This window comes from Micrasema longulum, unplaced genomic scaffold (assembly GCF_059751315.1).
Source record: "Micrasema longulum isolate JH-2025_06_02 unplaced genomic scaffold, ASM5975131v1 h1tg000883l, whole genome shotgun sequence".
NCBI classification, from domain to species: Eukaryota; Metazoa; Arthropoda; class Insecta; order Trichoptera; family Brachycentridae; genus Micrasema; species Micrasema longulum.
The window spans coordinates 279,073-296,459 of NW_028278075.1; the positions used below are offsets into that span (position 1 = coordinate 279,073).

The window sequence follows — 17,387 nt, forward strand, 5'->3', positions numbered from 1 at the left end:
TAGAGTATGTTCTAATGTTTTTAGGCGCATCCTGAAATCAAACCCTCTTAAAATTTTATGGAAAGACAGCAAAATCTCATAAGAAATGAATACTGCTGTAAAGAAATAATTCACCTTAAATGAACATCAATATTATAACAGAGATGGACAACACTTTAGAGGAGAAAAATGGAGGTCTAGGCATTAACATGATCAACCTGACATCAGCTGAAGGTAGCCACTTTACGTGCAATGTAACATTCACCATTCTGCTTATGTTTGAACACTGAATTTCTAATATTTTTCCATCTATAAATTTTTGTGAAGTCAAAGAGCTAAACTTTTTATTGATGTAGACGAGATAAATCTGACTGATATATTTTGGCCGAATACAAGGTAACGCATCGCTTAAAAATATATTTTATTTATTACTTGTACATCTTCGTTGCAAACATCTGGGGGAAATTATAATACAAAAGTATGTACATATTTTTTTTAAAACATAAAAATTTCAGTTTTTGTGCCTTTTTTTTAATGTCTGCTATATTAGTTTGTTAAAAGAAATATTTTATAAATGATATGCAAATATATTTTCGGTTTTTATTTCCTTAGAGCTACTAATTTGTAGTGTAGAGTTTACTTTAAATTAACTTCTGCACTTTTGCACGGTACACACATATGAGACTTAGTAATTATAATGAAATGTATTTGTTTTTTTAGGTATTTTTCATGTGTAAAAAAATCTTCAAGTGAAACACTTTACTCATGATACTCATGACAAAGGAAGACTAAAAATGCGTGTCTAAAATATAAATTAATTTATTTTACAATAGTCCTTAGACATTTTCATTATATATTTTACAAATATCATTTTGTCTTAAAACTACACACATTCAAATAACCTTAAGCATAAAAGCAATTTGATTCAAAATTTATCTCTCACTTATCGTTCGTACGCGTATATTTATATTTATTTAATATTATAACTTTTTACATGCATGCCTTTATGTTAAAATGATTTCTCAAAACTGTCTATGGTTAGATAATGATTACTAAATGATTTTTATCACGAGTTTACCATCTCGTCGAATTAGCTGTTATGATTGATGGTAACTGTTCACAATACTAGATGCACAGATGACGAAATGACTAAATCAGATTCCAACTATTGCGAATCGTCAATTTGTGATTCTGTGTGACTCGCATGACCTCTGCCCCTTGACTGTTTCCTCGTTCCATAGTTGATTACTACTTCTTCTGGTTCTGCTGATATATAAGTAGCTTTTGGTTGCGATTCACTTTCTTGCTGCGCATCTTGAATGTACCTGTACTGGGGACGGATTGTTGGTCTTCTTTGCTTTCGTTTACGTGGTGCAGCTGTAACTGCTGCATGTTCCGCTGGTTTCTTTGTTTCTTGATATTCGGGAGCTGCTGTTGGATATGTTTGATATTGACTGTGTCCTGGGTAGTTTGCTGGTGCTGGACTAAAACTCGGGGTGTAATCATCATCGTCTCTAACTGGTACCGGAGTAACTGAATATCCCGCTTCAACTAGAGCTTGGAACTCTTCTTGAGTGTAGACTTTGTTGTTTTTTGGAGGCGGAAGCCTTACTGTTTGTATTTCTTCTTCTGGTTCAACGCTTGGTGCCGGAGAAGATTCAATGGTTACAGAATGACTATGTTTTTTAGGAGCTAGAGATTTTGAAACGAATATGGAAGAATGAGATGGAGGTGAAATCGGTACAATCTTTTGTTTTGACTCGGAATTTGTCGTTTTGTCAGTAGCAAATCCCGACAAACCTTGGCGAGGCTTTTGAAGACTTTGAGTTAACAATGATTGAATCAGCTGTTCATCTTCTGCTGAAAATTGTGTCAAGATTTGAGGTTTAGGGGATGAATACGGAACGTACTTTGGAATGTGTTCACTTTTTGTTTGAGTTTCATAATTATTATCCACATATTCGGATTGATCTACATAAGTAGTTGGAGTGCTTGTTGATGCTTGAGCTTTTGGGGTTGGTAATCTATAGTATTGTAATTTTGAATCACTGGAAGGGTCGTCTGTTTGTGGTTTTAAAGTTTGATAATATTGTAAATATGCTGGAGCACCCTGTTCACTGGTTTGTTTTTGTGCAGCTGGTTTATATTGGAACTGTTGTTGGTGTACTGCCTGTGGAACTGCACGCTGCAATTGAGGGGCACTTACAATTTTCATTGCATTAATTTCAGGGTATGTTTGATATGAAAAGTATTTTGGTTCTTCTGCGGGGATTTGGACGTACTGTTGTTGTACTTTTTGAGGGACTGGTTTACTTTGGACTGGTAGGGGCTTAGTTGTTTCGATTAGGTATTGTTCGGGTAATTGTTTTTGAGGTTGCTGACTCTTAAATCTTTGAAGAGATGGAGCAACATATTTTGCAGATTGAGCTTGTGGTCGTTGTGGAACAAAGGCATATTCATTTTGTTTTTGTGCTTGTTCTGCAGCATAAAATTGTTTTTGCGGAAATTGGTATCTTTGATAATATTGAGATTGCTGTTGTTGTTGTGGCCTGGCCTTGAGCTCTATAGCTTGGTTTGCTGCAACAAGTTGCGCAAGTTCTTTTTCAAAGGATGAATCTCCTAACGGAGAAGGTCTTGGTGTATATTGAATGGAAGGGAGAGCAGGATTATATCTAGATGGTTTATCTTCGGCTCCAGCAAAAGCCGCCTGTAACCTAGATTGGTGAAGAGCTTGTCCATTGGAAGTATCCACAAATCCTTGGTTTGTGTAATATCCTTGAATAGGTTTAGCAGCTTGAGCTGGTCGTAATGGTTGCGGTCTACTGCTCTGATACAGTGGTTGGTAAAATAGTTGGTTCTGTTGATACACTGGCCGCTTTTCTGATTGAAGTTGAACATTCTTAGGTTCTCTGACAAATTGCTGAGCCGAATAATCTGGTTGTTGACTGAAATAAAAAAAAAACAATGTTTTAGAAGTACCTTTAAAAAAATATAAAAACAACAATTTTAGCAACAACTATGATTTTTGTTAAAAAAAAAAATATTTTGTTTTTCATGAAAACCAGGATGTTAAAATTGCTAAATACTAGAACAGACACACCCAGACTAAATGTATATTATATTTTTTAATATTGTGGTTTCACCGGGAATCAAACCCGGAACCACGTGAGTTAGGCAATCGTTTTAGCTATTATGTAACGGAGGCCAGCTACGTTAGATCTACATTCCAACATGACCTTGAATAACAAAAATGTTTGGTTTGGATTAAAAAAGCGTACATTTTTCATTTAAATTCTTTCAAGTTGATAAACATTATACAACATGAGGAATGACATTAAAATCAATTATATCTAATAGATTTTTTTTTCTGCATTCTATTATTTGTTTATTTAAAAAATGTAGTTTAGTACCTTTGAACTATAAATTCTTGTCGTGCAGACACACTAGATTGAGCAGTTGGCTGTCCACCGTCATACTGCTTGACTAGAGTCAAATATCCGGCTTCGGGCTGAAAAAAAAAGAGTTATTTAAAAACAAATAGAATAAAAACAATTTTTCCTAAAACAAAAAATTCGTTAATTTGTAAAAATTTTAGCTTTCATATTTTTAAAAGTTTTTTTAATACTGGGACATGTATTTTATTTCAAATGAAGAAACGTTTTCTGTGGTTTGGTTTCTATTCACTTTATTTAAACTTTTAGAAAATTAATTTGAAATAAAAATAAGGTTAAACGGATAAATAAAAGTTTTAAGAGCTGTTAGCAGGAACGCACATTTTGGCAAAGCAAAAATTTACAACTCACATTAAAAAATATGAAAACCTCGGATTATATATAGATTTTATATATATTTACAGTATTTTTACTCAAACGTACATTTTATTCTTGTTCGTTAAATTAAAAGCGCTTGGGCTGGTCGCAAATGTAACTTTTTTTACCTACATACTCGGATATACTAGTGGAAAAACTTACAAAAATTAGTTTGCACGGACACGGTTCGATAACAAGTGTTGCAACAGAAACCGGTTATGTGGGTTCGTTTATTTTTCTCTAATTTAAAATTATTTTAAGTCTCTGTTTGATTGATGTAGTTATCTAGATTACTAGATCAATCAATTAAATTCAACTTCTTTAATCATGTGTATAATAGCTTTACCTACTTCGACTTAAAATAAACAAATCGATATTGATTAAATAAAAATAAAATTTCTGCTCCTATGGTGTATTTAACACAATGGACGGCAAACACACCGTATACCAGATGTGGGCAAATGCGGCTCGTAGTTGGATCAAGTGTGACTGCTAATGTCTCTTGATAATATGATTTAATGTATAAATAAAAAAATAATTTGAAAAATGTAAATACTTCTTCTCCCGTAATATTTTTGAGAGTTTCATCTAAATTATCTAAAAATGATATATAATCATTTTATTAAATTCATTTCTTACTAAAATTTTGTGTTTTTTTTATTTTTTATTTATCTTTTCTTAAACATGTTTTTTCTATAATTAAGATTTGTGTATAATGAAATACATTTATTTAATACGACATGAGAACGTAATTATGGAGAATTTGATAATCCAGAATGCGCTCTTGTTGACCTCATTTCATTTACAAAATCGGGTTGTGGTCCTGTGGCTAGTGTCTCGGACTCACGGACCAAAGGTCTGTGGTTCGAATCCCGCTCTACCTCAACTCGATTCCATTTTCTAATAGTTAGCTATTTACAACTCGTTGGAAATGACCCTCAAAATTAAATATTCGGGTAAATCATAAGAACGCAAATATTTATTTTCTAAAAAAAAAAAAAAATATTATGCCCATCCCAACCATATACGAGGTATGTTCAGAAAATAACAGGATTTTTTAAATTTCGCGGGTTCAGAGATTCCGATCGTCAAATAAAGTTTTTGTTATGTTGGTATACATGCTCCTAAAGTATGCTAAAATTTACAGCTGTAGTTTAAGGTCGAACCGCACTACGACGGCGTGGCACAGCACTACGCGGCGCTTCGCTTCAACACGAAATATTCTTTCCACTGTTTTGTATGAATACAATTGTGCTGGAGCGGCGCGACACTGGGCGATGCGGCGCGGCAGAGTTGCGTCCGGAAGAATATTTTGCCGGAAGTCGGTATGATATAGCCCGCTTCACTTCGCATCGTGTTAATCCGCATTCGACGTTAATATAACATATTTATATTCTATTCACTCTACCGTCTACAATAATTCATATCCTTTTTTTCCGACATCCTGAAGTAGTAAGTATGAAATATCTCGGGATCTATTTTAATATTGAATTTGCCTGTGTCCAGGAGGATGAAAATTACAGTGATGTGTCTGAAATAGGACCAGTACCCTTTATTTATTTGTTTGATTTATTTGTATTTAATAGTCAAGTTTGTAAATTTATAAGGTAAATAGAGAAGAGATGCATGGAGGCTTATTGTATATACCATATGTTCCAACTAGGGAGCGGACATGGAATGATGATGATGATGATGATGATGATGATGATGATGCTGATGATGATGATGATGAATGTTATTTTAATAAAATAAATCAATTTAAAATTAAATATCCATATTTCCCTAACTATTCCATTTGTTGACTTTTGTAAAGTAAAAGAGCTAAAATCTTTATTATGTGGGTAAGATTCATCCGACTAAACCATTTTACCTACTAGGTAACGCTTTTTTTTTTTGCACCACAACAGGCCAGGAGGCCCAATAACAGTGGTGAATTACATCACAGAACACCCAGACTTGAGAAAAATCACATTATATTTTTTATATGTTCTCACCGGGAATCGAACCCGGAACCTTCCGTGTGTGAGTCAAGCGTCTGACCACTACACCACGAGGCGGCCTTGAACGCTTGAAAAGAATTGTTCAATTTGGAAACTTCTTTTACCAGTTAGTTTAATCAACAATGTTTTGAATACAAAAATACTCAGAAGACATACGTCCAAATTTAAATAAATTGTATTAAAATAAGTTTCTTCTAAATAACTTCTAAGGGAATAAAAACATACATGTCTTACTTTGCTCTTATAGACTGTGTAGTAAGGTGGTACAATTTGCACCAGTAAAAAAAGAAGAAAAAAAAACACCGCGAACAAAATACGTTCTACAAATACAAAAACATTTAAGTTTGTAAGTGAAAATTCTTGATGGAAGTTCATTGTAATTTATTATATAAATAAAACACGAGTGATACTTTAATCCACAAATTTGGAATATCCAGTGACCGGTTTCATCGCTTTCGTGACATCTTCGAACCAGTCTCGAAGATGTCGCGAAAGCGATGAAACCGGTCACTGGATATTCTAAATTTGTGGATTAAAGTATCTCTCGTGTTTTATTTATATAATAAATTCTACAAATACCATTATGCGTAATGCACACTAGTGCATGTTGCTTACATTTAAATTAACCTTCGTAAATTTTTATTTATTTATGTATTCGGTTTAACGATTCCGCGTTTTAAAATAAATACATATTTGGTACATGTAGTAAAATAACCAAAGTGTTTGCATGGTAAACTAATAAAAACATTTCTACCTATCTCACAGTTAGATGTAATTTACTTCTAATGGAAAAACGTATATTAGTTTAATATTGTACATGCGTCCTCAATTACGTAAGTTATTAGCCAATTTATTAAGTGCTAAAAAAGGATTGCAGTAAATTAGCGTTAAAACAAAAGTTTAAAATTAAAATTCTAGTTTTGTGTTTGTTTCGTAACAGCGAAAGCAAAACATAGAATACATTTAAAGCAACTTAAACATTGCATCTTGATGACTCGCTTTTGTTTCCCAATAAGTTCAGTTCCCGGTCACGACTAGGCTTGGCGCCTTACTCTAGAGGTCTTGAGGCTTAGCCATTTGTTTTCTTTCTTTTGCTGAAAAGAAACGAATGGGCTTGTAGATAAAGAAGTTACGTATTAGTGAACAATAACACATAATTCGCACTTTTGTGATGTATCTTACAAAAAGCTAATGATTCATGACCGATATGTATCGGACGTACCATTCAAAAGATTCATAACTAAAAATCGTCTTTAGAAAATTATTTTGAAATAATTTTAATACAATTTTCTTGTATTCGTTTCCGCACTCGAGTGTTTTTATCTACATATATGAATATTTATATTTGAATGAGATTGATTTATTATGGACAAGGCTTATATTTACCGCAAGTGGGCGAATCGGTCGGGATCAGCAGTGACCTTTGACCTTATTCTGTAACTAATTCGTTTTGTAAATTCATTTTTATCGTATTAGAAGGAACGAGAGCGAAATACGATTTTTATTGCGTTAGAGTCAGATGGATATATGACGAATGAACGAATTAACGAAACGAAATTGTGGTAGAATAAGGGTCCTTATTTGGAACTCCGTCAAATTTTCTTGATAAATTAAAAAACTAATTTTGGTTAATTTATTCAGAATTATCAATGCTATTGACGAAATTGAGGACCTGAATGATTATTTATGTAAATTAAAATACCTTTATCCATCAATTCTAAATAAATTATAGTAAATATCGCCTATGAAATAAATTCCTTACACCCAAAACCAACCTGGATCCCATGCATTATATTTATTTGTCTTTTGTTTTGTACGTTTACTAGGGATGGAATGACTAGAAAGATATTGAAAAGAGGGTGAGTGCCGGAAACTGAGTAAACAGTGCACTGAAATCAACCTTGGCAAATAAATATTTGTCGCAAGAGGCAAAATTAGCAGCTCACAATGGAGTCCTGGTCTTGACTCTGATGTATGGGAGCAAAGTATGGACTTGGAAAAATAGGGATAAAAGTAGGCTGAATGCTGTCGAAATGCCATCTCTCAGGTGAATGTGTAGTAAAACTATGAACGATAGATGAACAAATGTCGAGATCGTACATTATGTAAGGCTGAGATAGGCATTATAGTATAATGGTATTTGTAGAACGTATTTTGTTCGCGGTGTTTTCTTTTTCTTCTTTTTTTACTGATAAAATCAAGAAAGGAGCTGTGCGCTGGTTTGAATATGAAGAGTGAATGGACAGCAAAAGAACGCCTAAAACTATTTACAATGCGAATGTTGATGGATGCAGAAATATATGAAGACCGAGAAAGATGTGGCATTACTAAATTCAACAAATACTTGAAGATGGATATGTCAAAAATCGGACTAATCGGCGCGCGTGCCTGAGAATATGTGTGAATGTAGAGAAAGCGAAATATGTATGCAAAGATAGAGTGATGTGGCGTTCTATTCTTTCTGCCTACCCTTACATGAAAACGGCATGATGGTTTGTCATCATTTAATATTTTTAAAATTGACTTAAAACATTTAAGTTTGCAAGTGAAAATTCTTGATGGAAGTTCATTGTAATTTATTATATAAATAAAACACGAGTGATACTTTAATCCACAAATTTGGAATATACAATAACACATGTGCATTCTCCATTACTTTACCCATTGTAATATAATTTTACTAATGACTTTTTACCCTTTGTTTATCAGAAATCATTATTTACAAAACCACACTCACGAAGGATGGGACACCAAATATAAAATAAAATACTTAAACTCATTAAAATAACATTATATCAATTCATTAGTTAACCCAAAGAAAATTTGTTGATAATGATCCTTAAGATAAAAATAACTTTATTTAATTTCCTTACATGTAACTTTGAATTATCTATCCTTACCTCTGTTCTGTATAAATACATTTAACTCTTTAATAAAGATACCAGTCTAGAAGATGTCGCGAAAGCAATGAAACCGGTCACTGGATATTCCAAATTTGTGGATTAAAGTATCACTCGTGTTTTATATATATATTAAAAATTGACTTAGTAAAAAAAGTAGGAATTACAGGAACAGCCGGACTATTGACAGACATCAATACAGTTTTTATTCTTATTGAACAATGTTCAACAATTGGTGCTCGTTTGTTTATTTAAAATTTTCCATGTTATCAATATGGAAGAGAAATTACAGAGTAGTGAGTATTCCAATCAATATTATTAAATAATAATTATTAAATAATAAACTCTCTGGGGCTGGGGAGTTTATTAAGATTGATATATATATTTTAAAATAGTTTTAGGTGATATTCCGTTGAATAAATTTACCTTTTAGGAAACGCCTGTAGTTTTTTTCAATATTCATGTTTCTATAAATATTTGTTTGTCTTTAAAATACTGAACACATGTGGTTACTTGAACATGGAAATGAAAAACTCTGTGAATGCTGTATTCCCTTCACTGAGAGTTTCTTCGTCTTTATTGAAATATCTGTATACAAAATCGTCACATTTAAAACAGTACAAGTTCATTACGTAATACAGAATGCAAACTAGCCGGAGAGCATTATTCAAAATTGTAAGACAGGGTTTGAACGTGGGAACTTCGAGCAATTAATTTCTGGATATTTCAAAGGTTTATAGAGCCATTTTCACTTTTAACACAGGAAGTAACTAATAAGATTGTATCGCGGATATTAATTAATAATTGATATTGATATTCAACTAACTACATACATACTAGACTTTTCCTTTCTTTTCTATGTTCAGGTCTGCCTGGTATGAAAGTATTCCTATCATATAAAACAATTGAAATTGAAATTCTCATCAATCTCTTGTTACTTAAATTGCGTGTGCGATTGCCATCAAATTATATTTTTTTTAAATCTCAATTTAAGAATAGCAATACGATTTTGATCATTTTAATTAAAACCAATTAAAACATTTTAAAAATCTCAGAAAACAGTGCGTTATAAGAATAAATAAAACAGTGAAATAAAGGTATTCTTTGTAAGTGATGTGTTTTTATTGATTTGCATCAAAATTAATAATGATTTTGGTGCCGATACCGATGTGAAATATATAATTTGAAAAAACGGATCATATTTGGCTTAATGAAAGAAAAGTACAAGTTCTCAGGCAACGTGAGGTAAAACTGGGTGTGTACACTTTATTTTTTTTAATTTTCAATTAATTTATCCATACATATAGTTTACTCATGGGAAGAAACGGATCGAAAAACACTGTCAAAATAAGTTGGTTCAGGAAATAGGTCCAAAATACAAAGGGTTTGGCAAGCTGGAATAATTATTGTGCCTGAGGTTACAATCGGTCCCCTTTCGGGCAAATGTCATTTAAGAACAGATTAGTTACGGCAAAATACCTTTTAGGAATAAAATTAAGAATAGTCCAGAAGGAGCGTAGAATCATATTGGAATACATCGGACTGTGTCCAAAAATCCTCCCACTATGCCCCACTTTCGCCGCGCGCATTCTCGAAGTCTACGTTCGTCTACATTTTATACTAAACAATTTCAGTAACTACGTTTTTAAAAAAATTATTCGAAATATTTATTATTTTCCATCCATGATAATACAATCAATCAAAATTGACTATATATATTTTTGAAAAAAAACTCATTTTCCGTCATTATTAATTTACTGAACATAAATACATCGACCACAACATATTAGCATACCGAGAATGCATTACGAGGAAATATTGTTATGTCATGTCTAAAGTCACTATCAATCTTGTGACTTTCATTAATTTATACAAAAGTTTCAATTTTTTTTTATAATCATGATTAAGAAATACTGCATTAAACGTAATACGATTATATGCATAATTATGTGAGTTCAATCATGAAAATAATGCTGCTTCCGTTTCCTCTGAAAAAAATAAGAGAAATGCAATAAATCCGGGTTATTATGTTAACTAAAAGCACAGTCGAAATATTTAAGTATCACTTTGAACTTTTTCGCGGTAATCTCATCATATGTTCTTATGAAATAATTCATAATGCATCAAATAACATGAATATTAATATTTTTTTTTCTGAAAACAGGTATTACCCAAAGATATAAACTACTTAACAGACTTATGACATTTACACAATTCAGAAGCAAACGAAAACTTATGTAGTCGATATTACAACAGTGATGGAAAATATTTTTGAAAAGAAAATATCGAAGTCTATGCATTAACCTAGTAAGGCCACTCGGTGAAATCCCGTTAATGCATACAAACATTTCGACTTTCTCAAATTGTTGTTGAAAAAACGAAGTGTGTACTAAAAAATTGTGTGTCAACTAAAAACTTAAATGTCATCTAAAAAAAATTATGTCAACTTAAAAATTGAATGTCAACTAAAAAGTTAAGTGTCAACTGAAAAAAATATCGTTTTTTGGTGAAAGAGTTGCAAACCCGCTTAAACCCTACTATATCACCACTTAATTTATTTTTATTAATTAGAAATTTTAGTGCTACAAAATATTGGTTGAAAAAAAAATGGTTTTACATTAAAATATTTGTAAAAATTTGAGTATTAAATTTAACAGTGAATTTTCTTGAAAATGTATGAATAAAATAATGAGTCCTTGGCACGGGTAACCCTAGTGAGGTCATATTATTTTTACTATAATTCTTTGTTTATAATGGGAAAAAAAATAGATTAAAAAAAAACCAGCTAATGTTAGGCCATAAGTCCTGTAAATGCCTAGACTGTCATATTCATATTTGAAAAAAGTTTTCCCTCTCTATTGTAACAAATTCAGATATATTTTTAACTCGTTAACAATGGATTTGATATATTTGGGTAAATCATAAAAACGGATTATTTGAAATGTCGGGATTGTGAATTTTCCACAGTCTGTACTGTGAACATGATGCTTGGTAGTGTCTGTGAAGCTGGAAGTTAACACGAACTCTGGTCACGATATGTGAATGTTTTGTAATATTACGCCAGTATGGGTGTCATTGCTAAGAGTGCTTTTTAATCGTAGTCACTGGGAAGTAGAAACTGTAAACTATAGCCAAAGGGCATAGGGCATTATTAAACTATTTTGTGTTTCAATTCTGATTTATTCAATTAAAACGTCAGTTATTATCGTTGGATAATTTATACAGCGCCATTTTTGTGAAAATCACCTCAATTTTAGCTGTGTAATAAATAAATATCCCAAACCGTCTTTCAGCTACAGATCGCATGGACGGTTGGGATTCTAGTTCAATTCAAATTATAACTGATAGGAGCTTGATGACAGCACATTTTGCAGCTACAGGGCGCATGGGCGGTAAGAAATCAAGCCTTTATCTACACATTTTTATAATTGACAAAAAAATTTAGAATAATAATAAAAAGAAGTAAGATTACAGCAAGTCTTGTAGTTACAGAGCGCATGGACGGTGAGAAATCTAGCCCTTATTTACACATTTTTAAAGTTAACAAAGAAATTTTGTGTATTTATGTAATTTAAAAATCAAAAGTAGTAAGATTACAACACGTCTTGTAGTCACTAAGCACATGGATAATTGTAATTCTAGACCCCATTTACAAAATTTCGTTATTTTATAGTGATAACATTAATATATGGAAGCTAGATTCGTCGTCCAGCTACAAAGCGCATGGACGAGTGGAATTCTAGCAACTTAAAATGATATTAAACATTTTACAAAAAAAATATTTTCAATTATTCCTGTTTTATCATATCACGCAAACTTCTACCTGTTACATCACATAAACGTCTTAAGGACAGGTTAAAAAACATTTTTAGTTCAATAATTGTTTCGTTTACGTTATAATGTGCAAATCATATACATATTTTTAAAACGCATTTTTCATGTAATTCTTTTTGTCAAAAAAAAACTTTATTCTAACGATGTTAAAATTTTTAATAATGGAATTTTAATTTATTTTAATTGTTTTACACTTTACTGTAAAAAACTAAATTTGTCATTTTGTGGGATACAATAAGGTACCTAGCTGCCATCGGCATTACATGATGAACTTTTTTATTTTGATGATGTTCTTTAAACATACGGATATGGCTGCAGTTTTATCAACATAAGGAATCGAATCCATGATTTCTACGTTGATATAATCACTATCGTAGTTTGCAGATTTGTATATTGTGTATGTGTGTTTCACTCATCGAATTAAATAAATAATAACTGATTAACCGTAGAAGATAGCATCTAGAGCTGTTAGCTGATTTATGCAATTACGATAAAGAAAATTTGTTCCGGGTAAGAGGGAATTAGTATTTGCTTTTATGTAACCTTAAGTATTTTCATAAGACAGCGGTATTTGCATGATGACTTTGTTATAATTTTTATCTTTGTATTTATTAGGAAACGAACGACTCATTAATCAGGAACCACGTTCTAAAAAAAACGTAAAAAATCATGTATACGGGAAAAATCAATTCAGTTCTACCGGAAATATAATTAACATATTTACTTTCATGGTAAAGTTACATATTATTTCATATTTCCGCTTTAATATTATACACCATTCGAAACACTACGTATACTCATGAACTTAATAAAATGGTAAATGAAATATTAACATGAAATTTCTAGTTTCCCTCGTAGTTATTTATTTATTTACTTATTACATTAACGGTTTAAGCCAATTATAACACTTACACGAAAAAATGTATGTTCAAGAACCTGAACAAACAGAACTTAAATATAAATGAAGCAAAGACATACAAGCACAATAAATTATTGGTCAGGTAGGTTTACATGAGCTTAGTAACTAATGCTTGATTCTAGATATACTAGGTTGATCGAATATGTATACCAAAATGCTACCATTGATGTAAAAGTAAACGACCATGTAAAAACGGAGAAAATCAAGATCGAAAAGGATGTAAGACAGGGTGACACGAAATCACAAAAACTTTTTACATTAGCCTTAGAAGACGTTTTGAGGACGCTTAATTGAAATAATAAAGACATTTTAAAATATGGTAAATATTTAAATCACAGACGATGAAGTAATAATAAATGAAGAGGTACATGCACTAGAAACTGTGGTAAAATAATTATACGAAGCCTCTAGAAAGATTGGTCTGAAAATAAATATACACAAAAATAAGATTTTCAGTCCAACTCCTAGCAACATATGAATATTGGTGCTGTTGACGAGTACATTTATCTTAGGCACAAAATAAAATTGCGAAAACCAAATCAAACTGCAAAACTGCCGAGCCGAATTGGGTTAAGTTTGGCGGCTTTTGGAAAACTGATACACGTTTTTAGAAATATGGAATCCCAAAAAATCTGAAGATTACAATTCTTGAGTTCTGCCGGTGACAACATAGATCTTGAAACCACGTCACTCACTGACAGAAGTGTTCACAAAACTGAGTGCACTCAACGGTCCATGGAAAGACAAATGTCGAGTGTTTCCTTAAGAGACCGAATAAGGGATGAGACGATAAGACGCCGTATAAAGGTGACCGATATCGAAAAAGTGGGAAGACAAAAATGGCAATGGGCCGGTCATGTGGTGAGACAAAAAGTTGATAGGTGGACCCCCAGAATCATAAATCGGAGACCGTACGAAAATAAAAAGAAAGTAGGGAGACCATAGAGGAGATGGACTGATGACATTGTGGAACTTATGGTACAGGGATGGAAACAGACTGCCCAGGACAGAAAAATATTGAAAAATTTGGAAGTCGAAAAAAACGGGCTGATAAGAAAAATAAGTAGATCGAATGCTGAAGACATGTCTCTGACACTTATACCCTTTATGTGAACATAATGAATTACTGCTTAGTATTAGTAAAAGTTTCATTGTAAGTGAATAGACGCCAATACCATTTTCTTAGCAACTAGCCGAAAACCCCTACCACGATTTACTAAGCACTTGTCACTTGCTGACCCTATGAACAGCTACGACAAGTATTTATGGCTGCGGAAAGGTGGAATTAAAATAGTTCATATTTATTTATTTATTTATTTATTTATTTATTTATTTATTTATTTACGGACAAAGTCCATTATAAACATTACAATTAAAAGAAATTTTTACAAAGGAATAAAAAAATATAAGGAACAGAAATAAGCAGCAAAGACAGATGATAGATTTTTTAGATTAAGTAAAAAGCATAGGCTAACTATACAGATTCTTTAGCTGATTTGTAAAGAAAGACATCCTTACACCATAATAATCAAGATCTTGATGATCGTTCACCCGCCTGATCATTCTGGGCAAAGGCGAAAAATAAATATATAAACATACCTGCAAGTTTGTCGTTTGTATTTTATCATCGTTGATAAAATAATGTTTAAATAGCGTTTAAACCTTAGAGTAATAACCTTATAGAGTCGCTCATACTGAAAGCTATTCCATGATTTATGACCACGAAGTGAGCTACAAATTATAGTAATACAACAGGCCGTAGGTACTTGGGTTGAGAATTTCAAGTGCGAACCGAAACCGTCCATTACACGTTTGTTGTTAAACATAAAACCAAACTAAAACCGAACCAAAAATTTGGAACGCTTTTGTTCTATGCAAAAGAGCCTAAGGACTGCTCTAGAAAATTATTACCCTGAGAACACACTGCGCAAAATAATGTGGAGGTGGTGTTAGATTTTGAACGGATGTTGGGCCACTAATACTTTTCTGCTATTACCAATGCATAAACGGGTCGATTTTATTTCTTATTCATTTACAAATTAATAATGCAATTTATCAAGACCTACTGAACAGCATGTTACTTCTATATAATTAAAATGGACGACGAAAACCCCATAAAACGCATAACTCTCTCTACCCCAAAAGGACGACGAAGATCAGGAAGGCTTAAAACGCGGTGGACGAACTGCATCAGTACGGATACGACAACTGAACGAGGAACTGAAGAAGAAGGACAGCAGGCCAGCAAGAGCGGAGGAGACTCCGGGATACAGTCAAGGCTCACCCAGGGCTGCCGAGCTTGTGATGAAACAGCTACTTCTCACTTTTCACTAAGCTTAGAGATTAAAATTAAAAGATTAGAACTAGTGAAAAGTACTCAGTCCGTGGAAACACGATAATAGAGTATATTAAAAAAACAAGATCTTTATATAAGACTTCGAGCCAATCTATGTCAATTCTTCTAAGTCTCCTATGTTAGTAGCGAAGAGATCTACGAAAAGCGGAACATCTATCCCAAATAACTCCTAGTAGTGCAACGAATTGACTAATCTACACATTCTGGATATTGGAGCATTAGAACAAAAGTTGCTCTTAGAAAATTTGATAAATAATATGGTTGGGAACATGAAAAAAAATTGATTGCAAGAGAGATGGAACATCACTTTAAGCATTAAGTATTTTTAAAATGCAAATAAGGTCCATCTCCGTTCTACGTTTCTCTAATGAAGGCAGATTATACAGTACGAATAATCATTATACAAGAAAAACATTTTTGTTAGAATTATTGTTTTATTGAAAATTCGAGATTCATATTTGAAGGGGTAATCTAAGACCTGTTTTTCCAAGAATTAAAATCGTATTGATATTTCAAAATTATAGATTTTATACTAAACATAATAATATGAAAAAAACAACTACATAATTTAAAAATTTGTGATTATCTAAAAAAAAATTAATAATTTCGATGTTTTTCGTGTTTTATCTATCGTAATAACCATCGTAAACTCATGGACAAGACAGTATTTTATATTTCATATTTTTTTATGCGGATTTATTAATTTGAAAACTTATGTCTTTAACAAAGTATAAAATAATAATAAAAAAATATTATTATGAAACAAAATAACAAACACATGTACACAAATAAAGAAAATATCAGTACATAGAATTAGCATAAAATAAAAAAATAACAAAGGAAAATTAAATAAGAAATTATAGCATTGGTACACATAAAACTAACTTTAAATATAAATAATAGTTACAGAGGCGATGTATAATATTATAAACATTTAAGCAAGTATAACACTTAGTAAAAGACGTGATTAAAAAGTATCGATTTTTATTTTAATAAAGATAAATTAAATAAATCTAAATTTACACGTTTGTTAACATTTTTTATACATATTCTCAATTATAGAACTCCTACGCATATTGTATTACAAAAAAACCTATTATCATTTGACAATTTTCTAGTCAGGCGACTACGGGGGGAGGTCCTAACAGAATGCCCGTACGAGGTTTTCGCATAATCTTAACTACTGATTACCGAAAACAAGTACGATGTTTGCTCGGAGACACTTTTCATATATAGCTCCAAGAGTGTTCAACGTCTTGGATGAACATATTAAGTTCTCCAAAACAACGTCTATATTTAAGATGAAGATCCATAATTGGATTTTATCGAGGGGTAGAACCCACTGTAGAAGATTGCTTCGGGAATAAATATGTAATATCGATTCTGTCTTCATTATTATTTACGTATGTATATCATTTTCGAATAAACTTAAAAGTGATGCTTGATTATTTGTAAATATATATTTTAAATAAAATTATTTAATATTATGTTTATTGAATAACATATTTTACCATATAGATGTGCTACTATTATAACTTTATTGTATTATTTTGTTTTTTTATTTATTAACAACTAATTACCGAATTGAAT

General features: G+C 31.8%; 1 protein-coding gene across 1 annotated transcript in view; it reads right to left on the reverse strand.

The window, feature by feature from the left end:
• Positions 1–784: 784 nt before the first annotated feature.
• The window catches only part of LOC148278417 (uncharacterized), a 51,284-nt gene continuing 34,681 nt past the window's right edge, over positions 785–17,387 (reverse strand). Inside the window, exons 4-5 of the mRNA XM_088231411.1 lie at positions 3,390–3,487; positions 785–2,924 (exon numbers count right to left, since the gene is read on the reverse strand). Of these exons, the coding sequence (XP_088087537.1) occupies positions 1,145–2,924; positions 3,390–3,487 (1,878 nt within the window). The 3' untranslated portion in view covers positions 785–1,144. The remainder of the gene's footprint in view (positions 2,925–3,389; positions 3,488–17,387) is intronic.